The following is a 23,960-nucleotide window of genomic DNA, read 5'->3' on the forward strand; positions in this document are numbered from 1 at the left end:
TTCTTCACTTCTGAACATAGCTTCTGTCCTCCTTAGTATAAATTATTATATCATCTAGATAGTAAACTATAAGCTATATATTCTGGTTTGTAACAAATATGGTATGAACTTGTAAATATATTTTCTATAACCAAAGTGGTACAATTACTGCTTCGAAACCTGACAAAATAGCAGCAAGAAAAATCTGTGAAATGGGTCATTTGTAGTCATAAAACTGTCTTGTACTACTGACATTGTCAGAAGCCTATGTTCACATTTGCTGTCTATAAAAGATGAGATGGGGCTGGGAATGTGGCTCAGTAGCAGAGCCTAGCATGCATGAAGCCCTTGGTTCGATTCCTCAACACCACATATATAGAAAATGACCAGAAGTGGCGCTGTGGCTCAAGTGGCAGAGTGCTAGCCTTGAGCAAAAAAGAAGCCAGGGACAGTGCTCAGGCCCTGAGTCCAAGGCCCAGGACTGGCAAAAAAAAAAAAAAAAAAAAGTTGAGATGTAATTTTTTTCTACTTACCTTCTTATTTGTTGATATTAAATAGGAATTGCCTGAAACCCCCTGGAAGGAATTGTCTATTCATCTCTATTTTGATGGAATGTCACTTTCCCACTTCATGGCACTTCATAAGTACTGCACTTTTGAACATTCAGAGGAGATTTTTAAAGAAGTAAGAACTAATTTCTATTTTTTAAAAAACTACTGTGTAGAAAAAATTCTGATTAAAATTTTGTACCTCAAGTCTTAAATATGATTCTACATACCTAATTTTAAGAGAGAAGATGAGAATTTGTAAGTTCTTTATTGAGAGCAATATACTGTACTATGCTTCATACATGTCCTAAGGATTTATTTACATTAAGATTAAACTAATTCTTCTACACCTTCAAACCTAATGGGACACTTAGTTATTCAGTGTTGTCTGAAATCGATGCTCATTATGAAATCTACGTATAATTTTGTGTCATAAAATTGTGCCCTCCCCTGATAAGAAAATTTTTTTCCTTGGCTTAACATAGAAACCTCATATAACAAGTTAAGCAATCCTAACTCAGAATTCCACCTCTAGAAACACTCCCAAATGCAGATTTTTTTTATGCCAGTGGGATGCTCTTAGGGCTTTTTCAAATTAGAGGTGCTCAATCAATACCTGAATAAATAACATTTTTAAAAAACCACCTCCTGTCTGAATCACCTCCAGTCCCAACGATAGTGCTACCCAACCCAAATAACATTCCTCCCATTTGTCTTCTCAAGGGAAACTCAAAGCCACCTGCTAAACTTCGATAACTAGCCAAAACTGTGCTCTATTTTTTTTTTTGCCAGTCCTGGGCCTTGAACTCAGGGCCTGAGCACTGTCCCTAGCTTTCTTTTTGCTCAAGGCTAGCACTCTACCACTTGAGCCACAGTGCCCCTTCTGGCTTTTTCTATATATGTGGTGCTGAGGAATCGAACCCAGGGCTTCATGTATGCTAAGCAAGCACTCTACCACTAGGCCATATTCCTAGCCTATTTTTTAATATTTTAAATAAGCTTTCACATTTCAAGCTACTAAAATATGCATCATAACAATAATTTACATTGCTAGATAATTTATTTCTAGAGCCTCAGTTCACTTGTTATTGTTTTTGTTGCTGCTTTTCTTTTGTATTGCCGAAATGGCCTTGAACTCAGAATCCTTTTGCCTCAGCCTCCAGGTCTTGCTTTGCTAGATTATTTTTTTAATATTCATTTTAGTGGTAGTACAAAATCAAACATTGAGGGCTGGGATATGGCCTAGTGGCAAGAGTGCTTGCCTCCCATACATGAAGCCCTGGGTTCGATTCCCCAGCACCACATATACAGAAAACGGCCAGAAGTGGCGCTGTGGCTCAAGTGGCAGAGTCCTAGCCTTGAGCAAAAAGAAGCCAGAGACAGTGCTCAGGCCCTGAGTCCAAGCCCCAGAACTGGCAAAAAAAAAAAAAAAAAAAAAAAAAAATCAAACATTGAGTATTCTGGTCAATATAGAAAACTCCTCTCTCTCAGAACTTACGATGTGACTTGTGGCTGTTGTCTTCACTGGCAGCTTTTTCTTTCAAGCAGAGGTGTATGTGTATGTAAAAGATACTTCCTTTGTTAGACTAACTTTTAAAAAGACTCCTTGTCTCTCTTCTAGTTGGAAACATGCTGGAGGTATGGCTTAAGTGGTAGAGCACCAACTGAGCAACAAGCCCAGCAAGTGCAAGGCTCTGAGCTCAAACCCTTGGAGTGCTCCTCCCCCCAAAAGGGCATTTTAAGGAGAAAAGGGAAAAAAAAGGTCTCTCTTAAACTCAGTACCACTGACATGTCTAGCATGATTGTTAGGATCTTCTAGTCGAAATATAATGAGTAAAATTATTTAGAATATAGATATTCCTGTAGATAAAAACTGAATGAATGCAAGAAGGTGCAGCCAACTTTGTGAAGATAGAATATGAATGTGCCTTAAAACAGTATTATATAACTAAAGGTGATTTTACTCATATTGTATTTTATATAATTTCAGAAACCCACAGATTACAATACAAAGTATGAGGAGGAAAAATGGGAAATAAAATTTGAGGTAAGTTGCAACCCACATGTTTAGGAAACTTTGAATACTTCATCAATGTAAAGGATCTGATAAAGATTAGGGAAGTAAGAGTTTTCTTTTGTAACCACTTTACTGAGGTATTATTTATACACTAATTCATCTTAAAATGGACAACTCAGTGGTTTGTAATATTTACTGAGTGATTCAACCAAGCCACTAATTCCAGAACATTCCCAAAAGAAACCTTTACCAACAGCAGCCATACTCTTTCTTTTCCCAACTTCATGGCAACAACTCGATTTTCTGCCTCTCTGGATTTGCCGATTCTAGACAGTCTGTGTAAATGGAAATACATAATATGTAATAGTTTGTCCCTAGTTTTTCACTTGGTTTTTTTTTTTTAGGGTTTGTGTCACTGTAGCACTTAGCAGAACCTCATTCCCTTTCAGTGCCAAAAAAATTGCACCATGTGGCTCTCTCTTGCTTATCCATCCATTTGTGGCTGAACAGTCAGCATGTTCACAGCTTTTGGTGAGTGTGTGATACTACTATCAACACTCAGGCGCAAGGGTTCATGTGGATATGTTTTCCTTTCTCTGGGTACATTCCCAGCTGTAGAATTACTGAGTCTTACAGTAACTGTTGAACATTAAAGAACTGTAAGACAAAAGCAGCTGTACCACTTTGTTCCCTTGACGAATGTGCAGAGGTCCCATTTTCTCTGTCCCCTCAAGTTTGTAGTTTGACTTTTTCAGATACTTGTTTTTGGATTTGCTTCAGTTTAGAAATTTCAAACAGAGTCAGGCACTGGTGGCTCATGCCTGGAATACTAACTACTCAGGAGTCTGAGATTTGAGAATTGGGCAGGAAAGTCCATGAGACTCTTATCTCCAGTAAATTATTCCCCCAAAAAGCCGGAAGTGGTGCTGTGGCTCAACAGGTAGAGCACTAGCCTTGAGCAAAAAAAAAAAAAAAAAAAAAAAAACGGGCTGGGAATATGGCCTAGTGGCAAGAGTACTCGCCTCCTATACATGAAGCCCTGGGTTCGATTCCCCAACACCACATATATGGAAAATGGCCAGAAGTGGTGCTGTGGCTCAAGTGGCAGAGTGTAGCCTTGAGCAAAAAGAAGCCAGAGACGGTGCTCAGGCCCTGAGTCCAAATCCAGGACTGGCAAACACACACACACACACGCACGCACACACACACACACACACACACACACACCAACAACAAAGAAGCTCAAGGACAGTGCCCAGGCCCTGAGTTCAAGCCCCAGGACTGCCTCCCCCCCCAAAAAAAGTCAAATGGTAATAGAAGATCCCACAGGCCTCTGAAGAGCACATCTCACAATTCTCTAATTTCTGTAAACATTTGCTCTAGCTGCCCACAGCTCTGCCCTTTTGGGGGGTGGGGAATCACAAACCCAAGAGAACTCACCTCTCTGAGTGTAATTTGTCTTCTTTCAGTATTGTTTATACGTAGTGGAGTTTTGTTTTGAAAAGTACCTACCTGTGCTAAGATAAATACTAGAAAAAATGTTTAAAGGGAAAGGAAACGCCCATTCTGCACCTCCAGTACACACTCCCAGTCATTAGTGATTGTAACTATTATTAACTGCTATTCCAGAGTTTCAACACACTATTCCAGGATTACACACACATGAATGAACACACATCATTAAACATGCATACACCTTTTGCACAAAACCTTTTCAAGTTGAAGGACAAGAGAATGCTAAAGACTAGAAGTCCTCACATCTCATTCCTCTTACTCCAGAATACCTTTGCGGTGTTCGGGATGTCAGGCAGCTTGTTTTCCTGCTCATTGAAAGTACACGAACACTATAATGTGGTGTTTTTTTTATCCTGTAGCTAATTGTTCTCATTGTCACTCTGAAGTTTACATTGTTTTGTGGTGCTTTAGGACCTGCTTTTGTCTGACAGAGAGGATTCTGTTTTACAACCCTTCTCATCCACATCTCTGCCTCCCCCAGAAGAACTGTACCCTGTGCAAGTGACGCACGTCGTGTCGCCCAGTGAAGTATGTGCCCCTCCTCACTGTACACACCTCCACAGCCGCCCAAGCACAAGCTTAGCAGACAGTGGACACCTGAGGAGACAGATGTTGTCCTAAGTATCTGCTGGGTTCCCAGTATCGTGTTTCCTTGATTCGCTCATCTGTTTAATATCAATTATTTAGACATTTGAGATGGACCTGTCTCCTCCTCTGAAATCTTACACACTGCTCCCACCATGGCTATTGGTTCTTCCCCATGCTGCATCTTCATTACTGCTCCTCACACACTGTGTACTTTCCTCTGTGACAGTGACTACTTCCCACAGGCCATGCCCTGTGCTACCTGGACTCATGCCTGACATCTAGTGAGTAGCCTCTTAGTAAATACTGACACTAGATGAACACACGCCAAAAAATGCAGTCACCTGTCCTTCAGCTACTTGACAAGAGGAAAGAAAGAAATGCCAAAGCACTGGCAGTTCTGCCACCCCTTCGTGCCTTAAGCCACCGTCTCACAGAAAAGAGAAGGGGTTTGCTGCCTGCATTTGATCAGCACAGAGCAGTACACAGCTGCTGCTTCCCATCTTTTGTTTATTGGTGTCTAACAAATTCTCTCCCTACTTTAAACACCAATGAGAGTTGGGAGTCCACAAGCTGCTTAATTAAGTTGAGCTCCATACCCCTCAGGAGGTTGTAATCAAAGTATCCAAGAGGACTGCTGTATCCAAAGTATCCAAGAGAACCGTCTTCTAAAATGAGGGCCTGGGTCTCTGTGGGCCCTTGCCGTGGACTGCTGCCTGGGACTGAGCACCTCCAGGAGACACAGTCCCTGACACGCGCACCACAAGACGAAAGCTGTTCTACAGTCCAGTCTCGGCAGTCAGCTCCCAGTAGTGGTCCCTTGGCCACTGGGAGCAGGGCCACGTAGGTGGAGGCCGGGTGGGCCAGGCCCTCTCTAGAGGGTGCTTACGCTGTAATTTTGTCCATAGACATGAATACTAAAAATGACACAACGCTTTTTTCCTCCCTTCCCACCACTTAGGTATATATTTGCCTGGATTCTGTAGGAAATTATAATCAGTTCAACCATCGTAATGACACAGGTGACAGCGGGGAATTGAAATCAGAGAGCCTGGAAGAAGCGCTGCAGAGGTTTAATAAGACTGTGGAGACCTTTCCTCCTCTGACAGATTTTAGAATAGGTACAATTAGGTTTTTAATAAGTCCAGAGGGACTGTGGAGGGGGAAGGGAGTGTTTCTGAATGAGGGAAAGGATAAATTCATTATGAGGTAGAAGGGTTTTCTACACTCAGAGGAAGTCCCAGTGGAGCAGCCCCTTGCTTTTTCATATCTGAAGGGAAGTCCCACAACCTGTGCATAATGTGATGCACATTATTTGTGCATTTGGGGGAATATTTTATACTTCAATAAGAGTTTTTAATAGATATGGTCAAATTGATTGATGGACACATTGAGAAAGGAACTTTTGTTGAAGGAGTTTGTAGGTTAAAATGACTTGTTAGTGTTGGGGAGGAGGGTTGTTGTGAGGTTTATTTTTACTGGGGCTTGAACTCAGTACCTTGGTGCTGTCCCTTAGCTATTTAGTTCAGATACTCTACCACTTGAGCCACAGATCCACTTCTGGCTTTTTGGTGATTAATTGAAAATAAGGATATCATGGACTTTTCTGCCCAGCCTGGCTTCAAGCCTCAGTCCTCAGATCTCAGCCTCTTGAGAAGCTAGGATTTACAGGTGTGAGCCACTGGCATCCTGTGTGAGTTCTATTTTGAGAAGACAAGATTTGAACTTTGCTTTAAGGCTAGAAAAGTAAAACTTGGAACTACTAACAGTGACTCTGTTACTTCCTAGGAAGAACAGTTCTCCTAGATGAAATTCTTTATTGTTCTTTTGATGACTATACATATAAACACTCTTCCAAAAAAATCATGTTTGAGGGATATAGCTCAAAAGGCAATAGAGCGCTTGCCAAATATGTGTAAAGTTTCATCTTCTACATTGCAGAAAGGAAATGAAAAAATCTTTTGAAATGAAATTTTTGTACATTAAAGGCATTTAGCATATCAGTCATTTGTCTACAACTACATTTTTCTTGTGGAGGGATGTAGGAGAGTTTGAAGACACAAAACAAGGAGAGAAAGAGGAGGAAGTGGAACAAGACAGAAAACAGGCCCATCCTTCTACTCTAAAATGGAGAAGGGCATGAGGAGGAATACAGACTGCATTGCTTTTCTCAGATTCACTCAGTTCTACCATTCACTGTGGTACTTGTACTGGATGCCCTATTAGGAGTATAAAACTGCAATTCTGCTCTCAAGCAACATGGGTAGACATGTAAACCAAGCTTGCAGTGTGTACTAAAATAGCAGTTCATATTAAAGCAGCATACACAGTGTCATAGAGTGAGAAGAGAAGATAAGGATCAGTTAGAACTTTATAAGTCATGTTGGATCTTTGAAAGAAGGAGACTTTTACAATTTAAAAAAAAAAAGGCATAGGGGCAGGGCACAGTGGTACATGCCTGGAATCCCAGTCACTCTAAAGCAGAGATCCTAAAGGTGATTTGAGGCCAACCCAGGCCAAAAAAAAAGCTGTGTATCGGGCTGGGGATATGGCCTAGTGGCAAAGAGTGCTTGTCTCCTATACATGAGGTCCTGGGTTCAATTCCCTAGCACCATATATACAGAAAACGGCCAGAAGTGGCGCTGTGGTTCAAGTGGCAGAGTGGTAGCCTTGAGCAAAAAGAAGCCAGGGACAGTGCTCAGGCCCTGAGTCCAAGCCCCAGGACTGGCAAAAAAAAAAAAAAAGCTGTGTATCCTGATTTGAAGCCAGCCGGACAGCCAAAAGTCCATGAGACTCTTATCTCCAATTAACTACCAGAAAACCACAAGTGGGCTATGGCTCAAGTGGTAGAGTACTAGCCTTGAGCTGAAGAGCTCAGGGACAGCGCCCAGGCCCCACAGTTCAAATTCCATGACCAACAGCAATAAAAGGACTGTGGTCTGAGTCTGGCTCAGGAAAAATTTGAAACCAATTTCAAAAAAGTAATGGAGGGGTGGCTCACATGTCAAGAGTGCCTGCCTAACAAATTTAAGGCCTCAAGTTCAAACTCTAGTACCACTAGAGGGAGGAGAGAGTTCTGGGTGTGTGTTCAAGAAAACCTCTAGATAAAAAGGCTGCCATTGAAGAGTTGAAACAGGGAGTATAAATTTTCATCCTGGTAGTCTGAATGACTGGAGGACACAACTCAGAACTGAAGGCTAAAACTGCAAAAACCATGTTTAATAATTATTCAAATCAACTGGGGACAATGATAGCAGGGCTGGTAGCAGTGGTACAAGTTGTGGAAGTAGAATTAGGAACTCAGGGTAGGGAAGGGCTTTCTTCAAAGCCTTATCCTTAGGAGGGTTTATAAAATAGAAACAAAAAAAGAGACCAACAAGGGCCAATTGTTTATCATTTCGTGTGGCAAGCAAATAGTTGTTAACATGTTTTGGGTTTTCTTCTCGATTAAATTTTGTGAAGGAAAGATGATTTCTGTGATTTCCCCCCTTTTCTTGTCTTTCCAGAAATGCCTTGCCTTGCAAAATATACAGATGGCTTATGGTATAGAGCAAAGATTGTTTCCATAAAGGAATTTAATCCTTTATCTGTCCTGGTACAGTTTGTTGATTATGGATCAACTGAAAAGCTGGCAGTAAATAGGTAAAGAAAAAATAATTAAGGATTCTTAGTTTTGTTTGGGGGTTCTTTTTGTAGTGCTTTAAAAGAAAACTATTTTAAAGCTGCTTATAAAAACTTGTCTTTTTGTTTTTGGTCAGTCGTGGGGCTTGAACTCTGGGCCTAGGTGCTGTCCCTAAGTTCTTTTGCTCAAGGCTAGCACTCTACCATTTTAAACCACAGATCCACTTCTGGTTTTCAAGTGGTTAATTGGAGATAAGAATCTCTCAGACTTTCCTGCCTAGACTGGCTTTGAACCAGGATCTTCAGATCTCAGCCTCCTGAGTAGTATTATAGGCATGAGCCACCAGTGCCTGGCTATTAATAAAGAATTTTAATCTAAATTTTCATAATAAGATAAAATCTTTCGTTATTTTCAAAATACAATGAGTTGGCTTTAAATGAATAAGTCACTACTTTTCCATTTCCAGAACATTTTGATCAACCAGAAACAGTGTATCCATTAAACAATAGCATCCCATTCCATTCTGGCCTGTCCCCTGTAATCTGTCCTCTGCTTTATTTCTATGCCTATTAGCTTTCTTAGTGTAAGTACCTCGAATAAGTACAATTATACACCATTCATTGTTGTTTTGGGTTTTTTTTGTTTTGTTTTGTTTTGGCCAGTCCTGGGACCTGGACTCAGGGCCTGAGCACTGTCCGTGGCTTCTTTTTGCTCAAGGCTAGCACTCTGCCACTTGAGCCACAGCGCCCCTTCTGGCCATTTTCTGTATATGTGGTGCTGGGGAATTGAACCCAGGGCCTCATGTATACGAGGCGAACACTCTTGCCACTAGGCCATATTCCCAGCCCCTGTTGTTTTGTTTTCGAACTTGAACTCGGGGCGCTGGCCATGAGCTGCTTTTGCTCTACCACTCGAGCCACAGCTCCAGGTCTGGCTATCTGGTAGTTTATTGGAGATCAGTCTCATAGGCTTTCCTACCTGGGCTAGCCTTGAACCCCTATTCTCAGATCTCAGCCTTCTGAGTAGCTATGCTTACAGGCATGAGCCACTGGGACACAGTCCATTCATTATTTTCTGTCTGGCTTATTTCACTTTAGCATAATGTATTTGAAATTGATCAGCATTGTAACATGTGCTAGAGTTTTCTTTTTGAAGGCTAAATAATTTTTCATTGCATGTATATGCTACATCTTATTTATTCATCCATTGTAGGTACTTTGCTCCCTTCCATCTTTTACCTGTTAGGGTCAATGCTCTTATGAATACAATACCTTTTTGCTGGATCATATATTCTTAGTCTTCTACCATAGCTGAATTATTCCACACTCCCAACAGTGCCCGAGAACTCCAGCCTTTCTGCAGCCTAACACCTTCATTTTCCTTCCTTCCTTTCTTCCCTTGCATCTCTCCCTCCTTCCCTCCTTCCTCCCTCCCTTCTTCCTTCCTTCCCTCCTTCCCCCCTCCCTCCCTCCCTCATTTCTTCCTTCCCTCCCTCAGTCATCCTAGTGGGTGCACAGTATCTCACTGTGGTGATGATTTTAATTTCCTAATCAGTCATGCCAGACATCTTTTCATGTGCTCCTTCACCTCCTCTTTACAGAAATACCCATTTCATGTGACTTTCTCCCATTCTGTAGACCACCTCTTTACTGTATTGCCACATATAAGCTTTTAGTCGTGAAGATGAATGTTAGGAAGTTCTTCCCATGTCTGCTGCATTTGATAGTTTTAATTATAAGAAACTTCGAATTGTGACATTCTGAACACTTGAAGCATTTCTTTTGTGACAGAATGCGTCAGATTCCTCATCATCTTATGCAGTACCCAGCACGAGCCATAAAGGTTCTCTTGGCAGGATTTAAGCCTCCTTTGAAGGACTCCGAGAAGACAAGAATACCGTATTGCCCCAAGTGGAGCATGGAGGCGCTGTGGGCTATGATAGACTGTCTTCAAGGAAAACAGCTTTATGCTTCTTCCATGGTAAACAACTATCTTGGTCAAAATTCCCTAAAACCCATCCCTACAAACCCTGAAAAGAACTTTGTTACTGGGCAACTCTACATACAGCAAGGTCATAGTTAAAGTATTTAAAGGTACATGTACTGCAGGAGTATGTTTTAAGACTCCATCAGATGTTTTTATATTGAACAACCCTTATTAGTGCTACACTGACATGTCAGGAAGACGATAAAAATGATCAGTTTGCATAGCCTGTCAGAACTTGTAAGTTATTGAGGGAAACAAACACAAAGTTGTTATATTACTATAAGACAGAATATCACAGTAGAGGCAGGGGTGCGGTATGCAGAAATGTTATCCCCATATGAAAATCTGGAAACAAGTTAGACAGAGAGGTGGCATCTGAACTGCATCATCAAAGATAGAGCTGAAAGCCCAGGCCAAAAATTAGGATTAGAGCAAAACTTGAGTTAAAATTTGGTTGGATCTGTATCAAAACTCCACAGAGCCTTTCATACAGACTAGAGCTTAGCAGCTCACCAGGGATTAGCCTACAGCCAGATTCTGGCACACACCATGTACTACTTTGTCACTGACAACCAGAAAACTCCCTTGCAGTCTGTTTTTCTGGCTCCGGGTTGAATATAAAACGTAGAGTCTCCTTCCTGATCCAAGGGCACTCAGCTGGGGTGGTTACAGGAAGGTACGGATCTACAGGTGGCGCTGCTTCTCGCGCTCGCATTGAGGGTTCTCGCGCTCGCATTGAGGTCACTCTGCCTCCCTCCCTGTATCCCCTGACTGGCTGAGATGCCTCCACGCTGATCACAAGCATGAGCTCTATGACTCAGTGCTGGTTACTACAATGTGCAGCTGGAAGGCTCCGTGTGCACGTCATGCTAGTGCACGTGGCACAGTCATATTCATAGTTCACACAGGGTTTCTCACAAGGAGCCAGTGAAAACACATGGCAAGTCTTTATTTCATTCATTCATTCACTCTAATCAAACCCAGGACCTAGCACCTGCTCGAAAAGTGCTCTCCTACCCAGCTGCACCCCTAATCCCTCAGTCTGTCTCCCAGCTATATTTTTCATCTCTGTGAATGTCAAACTTTATACATGCAAATATAAAGCTTTAAAAATGTAAAGGAGCTATAACAGGGATGATGGCACAAGAGCTCACTGGCTGCAATGCAGCAGGAGAACCTTGAGGTTTAACTAGTTTTAACCGAGCAGAGAAATTGGACATGGCAAGAAAGCATCCCCGATGCCTTTGGTGGAAGTACAGGGTGTGACTTCGAAATGAGCCAAGAAAATGCCTTTTCCCTCCTTTGTGAATGGCAAGAGTCAGCAACAACATGTGTCTTTACATGATGTGTAATTTACCCCCTCCCTGATTCCTACATTATGTGTATATGATGTCTTTACATTATGGATATGTTCCTGACAACTGGTATTTTCCATTTTAGGCTCAAGCACCAGAACAAACGGTGACACTATATGAAGATGAGCAGTACCCAGTTCATCTGGCCCTAGTGGAAATGGGGCTTGCAGACACGGATGAATGATGTGAGTTACGTTCAGATACCCAGGCAGCAAACTGCCCCCTACAGTTAGGTTAGTCATGTTCAATTGGTCAGAAATGTGCCTTTGAATTTCCCTTGATTTCTCAAGGACACACAAAGCTCTACAAGAGTTTGTCTACCAGCTTTCTTCTTTGGCCCTTTTGACCTCTTGAGCATCACTCTCAGAGACATGCCATTTCTTTAAAAACTCTGGGAATTGCTTTCATAGTAGCAGATGGGTAGGGGGTAAGCAGAACAGAACAGTGGGCACCATAAATAATTCAGCCTCCTGACTGTGGGAGGCATGCCAGACTTCTGAAGAGTCAGGATCTAGCAGTAATCCATCTAGAGGGGAAAACCAAGCCAGGGTTTAAAAGCAACACACATTCTGTATTTCAGGTATACAGCACAGAGCATCTGTAGCAGCCCAGAAGAACATTTTGTTATAGATCATTCCAGGTTTAGTTTCTTCATTTTTTTTCTGTAATAGTGTTTTTTTTCCCTTTAGTTCTACATGCTGAACTGTTGATAATGGTATGAAAAACAATAGTTAATAAATATTTGCTTTCAGACATTCTCCTGTTTTGCTTAATTTTCAAAGGAAATAATTTTGTTAACCAGAACAGGGAGGCTGCAAGAAGGTCTCCAAAAGAGAGGAATATTCTACCTAGTCCTTGTTTTCAAGTTTGTGACATTGTCCCAAAAAAGAACAGTAGAATGGGTGCCAGTGGCTCATGCCTGCAATAACAGCTACTCGGGAAGCTGGGGATGGCAGTTCAAAGCCAGCCTGGGCAAGAAAGTCCATGAGCTTCTTATCTCCAGTTAACCACCAAAAAGCCAGAAATGAAACGTGGCTCAAGGAATAGAGTGCTAGTTCTGAGCAATAAAATGCAGGGATAGGGCCTACACTTGAGTTCAAGCCCTAGTATGGGGGAGGGGAGGAGGCATAGGATTAAGTTTTTTAGCAAAGAAAGGAAATCACACACACACAAAGCAAAGAACCCAGAAAGAGGCACGCTGAGTGGTTTACATCAGGGTATTTATGGTAAATAAAACATAAAAGATATATCCAGGCCTTTATTTGCCAGAATATTAACACTAGTGTAAGAAAGGTAATCTCATTGGTTTGGTTTTGTCTTTTGGTAGTATTACGGTATGAATTCAGGCCTACCTGATAGGCAGACAACTCTACCACTTGAGCCACACCTTCAGGACATTCAGTCCTTGTTTGCAGTGGGGTTTTTTTTGTTTGGTTTTGGTCCTGGGGCTTGAACTCAAGGCCTGGATGCTGTCCCTGAGCTTTTCTGCTTAAGGCTAGCACTGGCTCCACTTTGTCTTCTGGTGATTAATTGGAGAGTCTTATAGACTTTTCTGCCTGGCTTGGCTTCAAGCTGCGATCCTCAGATCTTAGCCTCCTGAGAAGGATTATTAGCATGAGCTGTAGTGGCTATTTTTGGATAGTATCAGGTTTTGCCTGAATGCACACCTGGACCAATCTTTTTTACATTTCCCACCATATGTGAGAAGACAGACTCTCTCACAGACTTCAGGAACCAGTCCTCTCCATCTTGAACCTCCCACATAGCGGGACAAGAGGCACATGCTATAGTGTCCATAGTTGAGAAGAGGCTTAATGTTTTTTTTTTTTTGCCTGAGCTGGCCTCAAACCAAGATGCTGCTGATCAGTCTACAAATAGCTACAATTACAGGTGTGAGCCACATGCCTTGCTGGTATCATTTTAACAAGCATTCACCCATTTTTTTTTAGGAATTAGTGAATATTCTGTCACTTGCTTATTGCTTGTTCATATTCTTTGCCCATGTTTCTATTCAGTTGTTTGCAATTTTATTGGTTTGTAGGAATTCTTCATAAACTGAATGGCAATCCTTTGTCAAGCATATGTGTCTTTCTTCTAATCTGTGGCTTTCCTTTCTCCTTTTCTGAAGTTCTTTTTATCAAGCTTTTCCTGTAAGCTTTGTGGTTTTTGGTGTCCTATTTTGAAGTCCCGGCGGGGTATGGTGGCTTTATGCTATAATTCTGGGTACTTGTAAATCAGGAAGATGATGGTTCAAAGCCAGTCTAACCTAAAGGTTATCAAGACTCAATAATCTGGATACTAGCTACACAAGAGGCATCAGAAAGAGGAACAAGGTTCCACACAAAAAGGGAAACCTTCTGTAAAAAGTCATCTAAAAGCAAAAAGGACTGGGAACATGGCTTAAGTGTCAAGAGTTCTTAAATCATCTAATATGGATAGGTTCTTGTATTTATCTGAGATACTATTAACACAAATTTCAAGTGACTTAGCTTTCCACCAAGAATAGCTTGTTTCTGTCACCTTCAGCCTCACAGAGGATAATGTCAAGGGAGCTGTGGTTTGTGAGTTAATATCACACTTGGCTTCTCTTTCAAATGTCCCACTTTGACAAGATATGTTGGTGTCATTTATTACAACTGCTTTTTCCTAAAATCTACAACCTGTAACACTGATTTATTTGTAGCCATTGTCTTTCCAATTCTACAGTTAATGACTATCTGTAGTACGTGAAACTTAGTTCTTATACTAGTTGAACGCAGCAGTGTTTTGCCTAGAGACACACTGCTTGCTTCTTGCATGCACTTTCTGTACAAGTCTGTTCACATTGCAACGTCTGGGGGACACCCAAGTGACATACCTCTTAAAACCATCTGCAGTGAAAATAGCACATCTCTTTTACTTTGCAAAGCTGTATACTTTTAGAATAAAGCAATAAGGCTTTCTTAATTTAACTATAGAAAGACAGGGCAGGGTTGGGAATATGGCCTAGTGGCAAAGAGTGCTTGCTTGGTTTACATGAAGCCCTGGGTTCGATTCCCCAGCACCAAATATATGGAAAATGGCCAGAAGTGGCGCTGTGGCTCAAGTGGCAGAGTTCTAGCCTTGAGCAAAAAGAAGCCAGGGCCAGTGCTCAGGCCCTGAGTCCAAGGCCCAGGACTGGTCCCCCCGCAAAAAAAAAAAAAAAAAAGACAGGGCAGGTGCATTTGAAATCAAACTTCTCCTTGTGCATGAGAAACTGGAAATTTTTATTTTAGAATCCAACATCTTTTCCATTAATACACACAACATGAACATACATACAGTCCATATAAGTTAACAGAATTCACAAGAAATGTACATTAGTTTAAATAGAAAAATCCGTGCTATTGCTTCATGATTAGTCACACAGGGGTCATGACAGTTCCGTGTCCACCAGAACATTACCGTCTCTGTCCTTCACTCTTACCCGGCCAGATGGGTACTTTGTTTCTTGATGACCATTCATATACACAGTTTTAACAGTGCCATCTGGATATTCCCGTCTCTTGAACTGGGCAGTATGGAATTCTCTTTGGCCATTATTAAACTCTATGATTTTGTTGCCATCGCTGTAAAATTTAAAATAATTTCTTAAAAAATATGAAATAGAAGTGGTGACACTGTCCAAAAAGAAATGGACCCTTTGCCTGACTTACATAACTAATTCCTCTGTCCATCACCTTTATAATAAATTTTAATATGAAATATTAGTGTACGCCTATACTCCCAGGACTTGGGAGGCTGAGGCAGGAAGACTGAGTGTAAGGCCACCCCAGGCAACAGTGAGATCTTTTCTCAACCTCTACCCTCCATCTATGAAATAGGGCTATGAGGTAAAGTGCACACCGCCGGCATGCAAGCAGAAGGCCTGGTTGACTCCAGCAGCAGAAAAACAAAGCCTGTAACAAAAGAACCATTCCGAAGTAACCTGTTGATTCTGCAATTGTAGGCACATCCCCTGCTCCTTTGCTCCATACCATCACATTCTTTTCACAGTGTTGATGCTTCAGGTTCTTTATCCAATTTGTGCTTACAGATGTTCATGGAAAAAGTTGCTTTAAAAACTGATATTTTTACCACAGATTACTTGTTTTTAACTTTTTTAGTGTTCTGCCTCTAAAGAGATTAATGATCACATTAAAATCTAGCTACTTTTTTTTCCTGCATTGTTTTATCCTGCCTTTCATTAAGTTAAATACCACCTGAGTGCTTAACCTATCATCACTAGGTGAAAAAGGGAAGGCATGATGAGACTCAATCTGTTTTGCATCAGGAGCCATGATTCATACCTGTAATCCTAACTACTTAGTAAGTGGAGATCTGAGGATTGAAGTTCAAAGCCAGTTGGGGCAAAAAAGTCCCTAAAATTCTATCTGCAACTCTATCTTATTACCAAATCAGCCACTGTTAACCTGGACATGCCTGTGGAACATCCAAACCCTAACTCCCAGATGGACAGAGGTCCAAAGAAACACAAGCTAGGGCTAAAGACTGGGAATCCCCATTTCAGAAGACCAGAGGGCAGGGTGAACACAATGGCGCTGGGCCACCCACATGGGACTCCCAGTCTCCCCTGGGGGTGTGGGTTCCCGGCAGAGCACCAGAGTGGCTCTCAACCCACTGTGTCGGAGCAATCCAAGTGTGTCAACACGTGCTACACCTCATCACTGCTGTGAGCACAAAATGCTGAAGGAATATCTATAAGGTAATCCTCATTGAGGCTAGGTACATTGGTACATAAAGTCTTTCATATTTTCTGTTTCACAAAATTTCAAATTTCACATTAAAACTTGCTATTACTGAAGAGTGCTTTTTAGTTTTTCCTGTCATTTTAGAACAAATGGCTTATTTGTCTTTACAATGTATAGTTTGAGTCATGTTAAGGGAATAACACTATAGAGGCAATGAGAAGCATGAACACTGTCTAAATTAGGATTGTTACCATTTTAAGCAAAGAATTTTTTTAAGTCAAGAGTTAGTGTTGGGGCTGGGAATGTGGCCTAGTGGTAAAGTGCTCAGCTTACATACATGAAGCCCTGGGTTCGATTCCTCAGTACCACATATATAGAAAACAACCAGAAGTGGCGCTGTGGCTCAAGTGGTAGATGCTAGCCTTGAGCAAAAAGAAGCCAGGGACAGTCTCAGGCCCTGAGTTCAAGCCCCAGAACTGGCAAAAAAAAAAAAAAAAAAAGAGTGTTGGCCTCCCTACGGTGTGTGAGTTATATTCAGGGTAGTAGGAAGGGAGGGAAAATGGAAAAGTCCTGACCTTGGCTGTAGTGAAAGTGGGGGGGCTAAGCAGCTCTGTATCACGGGGCAGTGAGGGCCAAGGATCACTCAGGACTAATGAAGAGGTTGCTGACTTTAAAGAATGCCATCAGGGAGGTCAGAGGAATTAGCACTTAATCACCTGGGCCAGAAAGGTCCAGAAGGTCAGAATACAAGCAGGAGAATGTAAGCTAAATGCTACTGCCATGGTTTGGTCAGGCTTACAGCCTTCTTTTCTGCCTCATTCCCTGTTTTAAATTCCAAGTTCACTTCTAAACACATACTTGCCCTTCCCCTCCCCAGGACTGCAGTGAGGACGCCTCTCTCTCTCCAGGCTAACGGTGCACTGGCTCTAAACTAAACACGCCTCCCCTGTTCTCCACGAGCGCCTGTTCACTTCTTTTTTTTTTTTTTGGCCAGTCCTGGGCCTTGGACTCAGGGCCTGAGCACTGTCCCTGGCTTCTTCCCGCTCAAGGCTAGCACTCTGCCACTAGAGCCACAGCGCCGCTTCTGGCCGTTTTCTGTATATGTGGTGCTGGGGAATCAAACCTAGGGCCTCGTGTATCCGAGGCAGGCACTCTTGCCACTAGGCTATATCCCCAGCCCCGCCTGTTCACTTCTGAATGCACCGAAAGCATCACTGAGCTGACCCATGAAAATGGGAAAGGTGGCATACCGCTGCACTCTGACAACTGTACCATCTGGGAAGATGCTTTCTTCCTGTCCATCAGCAAATAAGTTTTTAATGGACTGGTCAGGAAATGTAATTTCTTTTCTTCCATCTGGGAAATGTTTCTCTGTTTAAAAAAAAAAAGCAAAAAAAGGTCACTATGACTTTTTCTCTTTTGTGAGACAGTCTCACTGTATAGCTCAGGCTAGCCTTCAACTTGCAATCCTCCCTCTGTCTCTGCCTCTAAGGGCTGGAATTATAGGCATCACCACCATGCCCAGTCCTATTAAGATAAAGGGAAGGGCAAAACAGCTAGTTTATACCTATCTGTCCACTTGAGAAATGTAAGACTTCGAGTCCTTCTGGGTATGAGGTGTGAGTGGTCTGTGCAGCAGCGTAGAAATAGATCTGTAAAGACACAAAGTCAGCATACCCTTCCCTCCTGAGATGCCCCTTCAGAGGCAAGGTCCCTGGCAGTACGCACCACTCTGTCATCCGGCATGACCTGCTTGATGTCACCATTAAAGAACGTGACGGTGATGCTCTTCCCGTCGGCACTCACTTCTTTCCGAGTCCCATTGGGAAACAGTATAACCCGGCACCCATTCTTATAAACCTTTTCCACCTAAAGAAAACACAATACTGGTAAGTAGGATTTCTTGCAGAGACTGTGTAAAGAAGGTAAATCCTCTCCTAATTACCTTTCAATTGTTTATAATAAATAGTTAAAAACATTCATAAGTAAAAGATATCATTACATGAAAAGTTGCAGCTGGCCACGTCCTAATATGCTAATATTAGAATCGAGCAAAAACAAAACCTTTCCTCATATGGCAACCTACAGGAGAGTTTAGGAAGTTGATTACTTCCTTTTGACTATACTTTGTCTTCTCACTCCTCAAGGCTTGCACTGAGATTTGGCTCTATAATTTGAACTAAGATGGATCTGATTATACTATCTGAAAAAACATCTTCCGTAAATTTAAGGGGAAAAGCCTCCTTTGCCTCCTAACAAGCCCTAATATGTCCTTTCCCTTTAACTGCCTCTTTCAACAGGCATACCCACTTTTCACACTCAATAACTTCCCTTAGCTAAAGGATAAAAGGAAGAGCAGATGGAGATTGACAGGGATAGACAGAGAGGCCTCCAGCCTGGCACAGTATCAGAATGCTAGAGCTGGGCACTTGTGGGTCATGCTGGTAATAGGAGCTACTCGGGAGGCTGAGCTCTGAGGATCAGGGTTTGAAGCCAGCTCAGGCAGGAAAGCTCATGAGACTCTAATCTCCAATTAACCCCAAAAAGTAGGAAGTGGAGCTGTGGCTCAAGTGGTAGGGTGCCAGCCATGAGTGATAAAACTGAAGGACAGGGCCAAGGCCTTGAACTGGAGTTCAAACTCCAGTACTAGCACACGCGCGTGCGCACGCACACACACACACACACGAATGCTAGAAGGAACTTTCAAAAGCTTTTGGCTAATGTTAGGAAGAACTAAGTTTAGGGTTTTTTTTTTGGGGGGGGGAGTGTTTGTTTGTTTTGCCAGTCCTGGGGCTTGAACTGAGGGCCTGAGCATTGTCCCTGGCTGCTTTTTTGCTCAAGGCTAGCACTCTGCCACTTGAGCCACAGCACCACTTCCAGCTTTTTCTATATACATGGTGCTGAGGAATCAAACCCAGGGCTTCATGTATATGAGACGAGCACTTTACCACTAGGCCATATTCCCAGCTCCAGAACTAAGTTTAAACAAAGGGAAGGAAGGGACTGCATTTCTTCTGCTGCATCAGCAAACTAAAAATGGCGACTGAACACTTGCTATGCACTAAGTATTTGTAGGAGTCCAAAACTTGAAGCTCCAGAGCTCTGAAGTTAAGCCACCATCCGTGGTCTTGAAGATCAAATAAATACAGCCACACATCACCTTCTGGTCAATAATGGGTTATGTGTATGGCAGCGCTCCCCTAAGATTAAAATAGGTCAGAAAAATCCCTCTCGCCTGGCAATGTCATCTAGTGATAATTAAGGGAATACTTTAACTTGTTTTTGTTTTTGTTTTTTTATTTTTGTTTTGTTTTTTTGTGCCAGTCCTGGGCCTTGGACTCAGGGCCTGAGCACTGTCCCTGGCTTCTTTTTGCTCAAGGCTAGCACTCTGCCACTTGAGCCACAGCGCCACTTCTGGCCATTTTCTATACATGTGGTGCTGGGGAATTGAACCCAGGGCTTCATGTATATGAGGCAAGTACTCTTGCCACTAGGCCATATTCCCAGCCCCTTAACTTGTATTTGTGATGTTTGTTGCCACCTGTGTTGACAGTCTTAAGAATATGTACGTAAAGCCTACATACTTATGTAAATAAAGTACATATTATTTGTTAGTGATAATAACTATAACATTAGTGTTTGTGTACTGTACTTGCTTGCTTTGTTCTTTTTTGTATTTGTTTTTGTTTTGATGGTACTAACGCTTAAATTCGACCTGGAGCTTGCTAGCTAGCTCAGTTATTGTTCTACCACTTGAGCCACAGTCCTAGCCCAGCATTTTACTGGTGAATTGAGAGATTCAGTCTTACAGTCTTTTCTGCCTTGCTTGATTAGAACTACAATCTTTTCTTGAATAGCCAGGATTACAGACCTGAGTCACTAGCAGCCAGCTGGTTTGTCTACTTCCTATACTTACTTTACATATAATTAATACATATAAAGTTTTCTGTGAACAATATTCCATGTTCCACTAGCAGCAACCTTGCATATCTCATGTTCACTTCCTCTCAGTTAGATCATTTTCTCTTGTGTTTGATATAATCTTATGTTGTTTTGTTCATCTTGGCTCTAGGGACATTAGGCTGTATCATACATATACATACACACCCTAGAATTTGGCAGGTGACACCACTTAAATCTGTGTAAGTAAATATACTGTGATGTTCACAGTATAACACAACTGCCTAACAATGCAGTTGTCAGGATATGTTCCTATTAAGCAACATGTGACTACATTTTAGGTTCTTAGCAATTTCTATTTTTAACCAGTGCTTGCTTTCCCCCCCTCCCCCCCCTCCCCCCCGTCATGGGACTTGGGCCCTGACCCTGAGCTCTTTTGCTCAAGGCTAGTGCTGTACCACTTTGAGGCACAGCTCTACTTAATGGTTTTTGTTTGGGTGGTTAACTGGAAGTAAGAGTCTCATGGGGGCTTTTGTACCAGGGCTGGCTTTGAACTGAGATCCTTAGCTCTCAGCCTCCTGAGTAGCTACAATTACAGTAATGTGCCACCAGCACCCAGCTCCAATACTTACTTCTTTACAACTTTTTTTTTTTTTTTCTGTTTGCCAGTCCTGGAGCTTGAATGTGGGGCCTGAGCACTGTCCCTGGCTTCCTTTTGCTCAAGGCTAGCACTCTACCACTTGAGCCACTGCGCCACTTCTGGCCTTTTCTGTTTATGTGGTGCTGAGGAATTGAACCCAGGGCATACTAGGCAAGCACTCTACCACTAAGCCACATTCCCAGCCATTTACAACTGATTTTTAATTTTTTTAAACCTTTCCATCAGGATGATTGATTTCTCCCTGGATTTCTTCTTTTTCATTTTCTTCCTTCTTTTTATATTCAGGATCTGGAAAATTTACTGGTTCCAGTGGCTCCCTAGGTAAGGAAGCCTGCAAGACAAGACATTTCAAGCAGTTAAGCCTACACTTATTTCCAGATCCTAGTATTACAGGGTTCTATGACAAGTACACATGTGTATATACATGTATATACATATATATACTACATACATATATGTATCTATATACATACAAACATATATGACAGATAGATATAATGTTAAGTGAAAAGTCTATTTAAAAATATGAGATTTACCTGTCCCTTATCATTGCTGCCTAAATCATGAGGTGGCACCAACTTGATTCTCCGAGACTGACTTCCTGTTAGAACACAATTGTCAGTTGCATTAAATGTTTAGTTTAAAAATATATTCATACTCAGTAAAATGTATTAGTATTTCGTGAAAGAAATGTTTAACTAGTCAGCGGCTGATCAAACATTTCCTTAAGTCATATCCTTTTTTGGACTGCTGTCCTTTATCCCTTAGTCAAGGAAGTCTTAGTATGTCTCTTTACTAATTTGTAAGAGTTTTCCATTATTTAATCAAGAAAGACAAAAAGACAATGTATGTTCTTATGACGCACAAGAGATAGGGGCCATTGACAGTCAATGGTGTTCTAGAAACAATCATGAAGTCTGAAGAAACCAGTAAGGTACAGACAACAGAGGTAATCAAAAAGAGAATTTGGCTTGACCAAATAACCGGTAACTTAGTAAAACCAAAATGCCCACACTAAACATTTTTAAGTCATGACTAGCACACCAATCATGTACTGTTATCACTAACCAATAAATATATTATAAAAATACACACATGCCCTTCAGTGCCAGTGGCTCACATCTGTAGTTCTTCTAGCTACTCAGGAGGCTAAGACCTGAGAATCGCAGTTCAAAGCCAGCCCAAGCAGGAAAGTCTATGAGACTCTTATCTCCAATAAACTCAAAAAGCCAGAAGTAGTAGCACTGTGGCTCAAGTGATGAGAGTGCTAGCCTTGAGCACAGAGAAGCTCAGGAACAGTGCCCTAGGTTCAAGCCCCAGAATCAGCAAAACAAAAAAATACATGCACCAGTAACAAGCTGAGGTGGATTTCAAGAAGTAAACTAAAGCACTAAGATCTTGTTCATATATATTTTCTTCATATTGTAAATTCCCAATTTAGACGAGTTGTAATCAAGTCCCAGAATCTGATCTACTTGTTAAGAAGAATACAGGATGCCGGATGCTGTCAGAGAATGGCCTGGATAAGGGCCCAAACAGTCAGCTGAAGGCTGTCAGATGCACAGGAGGCTTGCCATACCACAGGGAGAGAAATGTTCCCACGTTGTAATAGACCACATGACATCTCTGACTTACAGGTCTCAAACTGACAGGTGTCAGCCATTTCATACAATCCAACAGTGGGCTCAGGAAACTCTCTGCAGCAGCATTACTGATGGGAGGAATGAGGAGGGACACAGGGCTGGCTTCACCAGTACGTGCCGTAACCAGTGTTGTGTTTTGGCCAGGACACAGAACACCACCCTCAACCTCAAGGAGCACATGACACCACAAAAGCTATTACATCCTTTCTAATCTAACCATCTCTAGAGAGAAGATTCATATTTCCATTTAAAAGCTGAGAAAACCAACATTGAGGGGATAAATAGCTCACCAAGGTAGTTAACTAATAAAAGACAAGCCCAGAATTCAAGCCCCGTGAATTCATTACACATCAAGTTTATTTCTCTCTCGGGCCGGTCTAATATTGACTTGGACACTCAAGATACTGGCAACAGAGCAGAACAGGAGAGGTAGGCAGGAGCAGGCACCGGAGCCTGGTGCTGCTCACCATCCTACACACACCTCACACGCACAACTCACAAGTCAGGAAGAGAAAACTTTGTCACTGCTACAACTGCTGAGTAAAATCTCCACAAAGAGGTGTGGTTATGGCCTAGCGCACAGGCAAACTTAAGTACTACCATGTAAGAAAACCCTGAAACTCGGCTATATCAAAATAATTTTGATTCATCAAAAGATACTGTCAGGAGTAAAAAGACAAGCCATAGGCTAGGAGGGTATATTTGTAATGTTTGTAACTGTACACAAATTGTGATAGGGAGTGAGGGGAAGCCCCTCACAAATCAATAAGGAAAAAGACAACCCCAAGAACAATGGTCAAAGACCTAAATAAATCTTTTTTTTTTTAAGGAAGCCTACATATAAGCAAAGACAATGTATTTAAGTAAGTAGTGAAATAAAAATGGTGACACCTTTATCTGACTGAAGAAAAAAACTGAAGTCTGACAGAGCCAACCACGTTCCTGGCTGCTGCTAACAAATCATTTTGGAGAAAGAAAAAAAGAGGTCTATTAGCATTAAAGATATTCACACCAGCTGAGTGCCAGAGGCTCATACTTATAATCCTAGCTCTTGAGGAGGCTGAGGCCTGGAGAATTGAGGTTCAACCTAGGCAGAAAAGTCCAAGAGATTCCATCTCCAATTAACCGGCAAACTGACAAGCAGAAGATATGGCTATGATCAAAAAGTTGAGCAACAACAGATCAAGGCCCTGAGTTCAAACCTTAGTACCAGAACAAAAAGAAAAAAAAAAAAAAGAAGGACGAAAAGATATTCACACCAATTCTCCAGCCATTCCAGCCTTAGATATGTGACTACAGAAATGAATGTGTGTGTACATGGTTGCTGTATATGATTTTGGTACACTGGATATTGTACATATGCTTACCTGAACTAGGGACAGGAAAGAAAAGTGAGGAAGGGTAAAACAAATATGACAAGAAATGTACTCACCACCTCAT

At 41.8% G+C, this 23,960-nt stretch overlaps 2 protein-coding genes across 3 annotated transcripts in view; one reads left to right on the forward strand and one right to left on the reverse strand.

The window, feature by feature from the left end:
- Nucleotides 1-11,791, forward strand: part of Rnf17 (ring finger protein 17) — an 85,500-nt gene extending 73,709 nt beyond the window's left edge. Inside the window, 7 exon segments of the mRNA XM_048340844.1 lie at nt 538-663; nt 2,518-2,574; nt 4,471-4,587; nt 5,606-5,765; nt 8,151-8,286; nt 10,057-10,246; nt 11,693-11,791. Of these exon segments, the coding sequence (XP_048196801.1) occupies nt 538-663; nt 2,518-2,574; nt 4,471-4,587; nt 5,606-5,765; nt 8,151-8,286; nt 10,057-10,246; nt 11,693-11,791 (885 nt within the window).
- Nucleotides 11,792-14,829: 3,038 nt separating this feature from the next.
- Cenpj (centromere protein J) overlaps nt 14,830-23,960 on the reverse strand; it is a 51,138-nt gene continuing 42,007 nt past the window's right edge. For both annotated transcript variants that reach the window (XM_048341674.1, XM_048341673.1), the window contains exons 12-17: nt 21,414-21,478; nt 21,092-21,208; nt 18,045-18,185; nt 17,884-17,968; nt 17,567-17,687; nt 14,830-15,194 (exon numbers count right to left, since the gene is read on the reverse strand). In XM_048341674.1, coding sequence (XP_048197631.1) covers nt 14,999-15,194; nt 17,567-17,687; nt 17,884-17,968; nt 18,045-18,185; nt 21,092-21,208; nt 21,414-21,478 — 725 coding nt within the window. In that variant the 3' untranslated portion in view covers nt 14,830-14,998. The remainder of the gene's footprint in view (nt 15,195-17,566; nt 17,688-17,883; nt 17,969-18,044; nt 18,186-21,091; nt 21,209-21,413; nt 21,479-23,960) is intronic.

This window comes from Perognathus longimembris, chromosome 3 (genome assembly GCF_023159225.1).
Source record: "Perognathus longimembris pacificus isolate PPM17 chromosome 3, ASM2315922v1, whole genome shotgun sequence".
Classification (NCBI taxonomy): domain Eukaryota; kingdom Metazoa; phylum Chordata; class Mammalia; order Rodentia; family Heteromyidae; genus Perognathus; species Perognathus longimembris.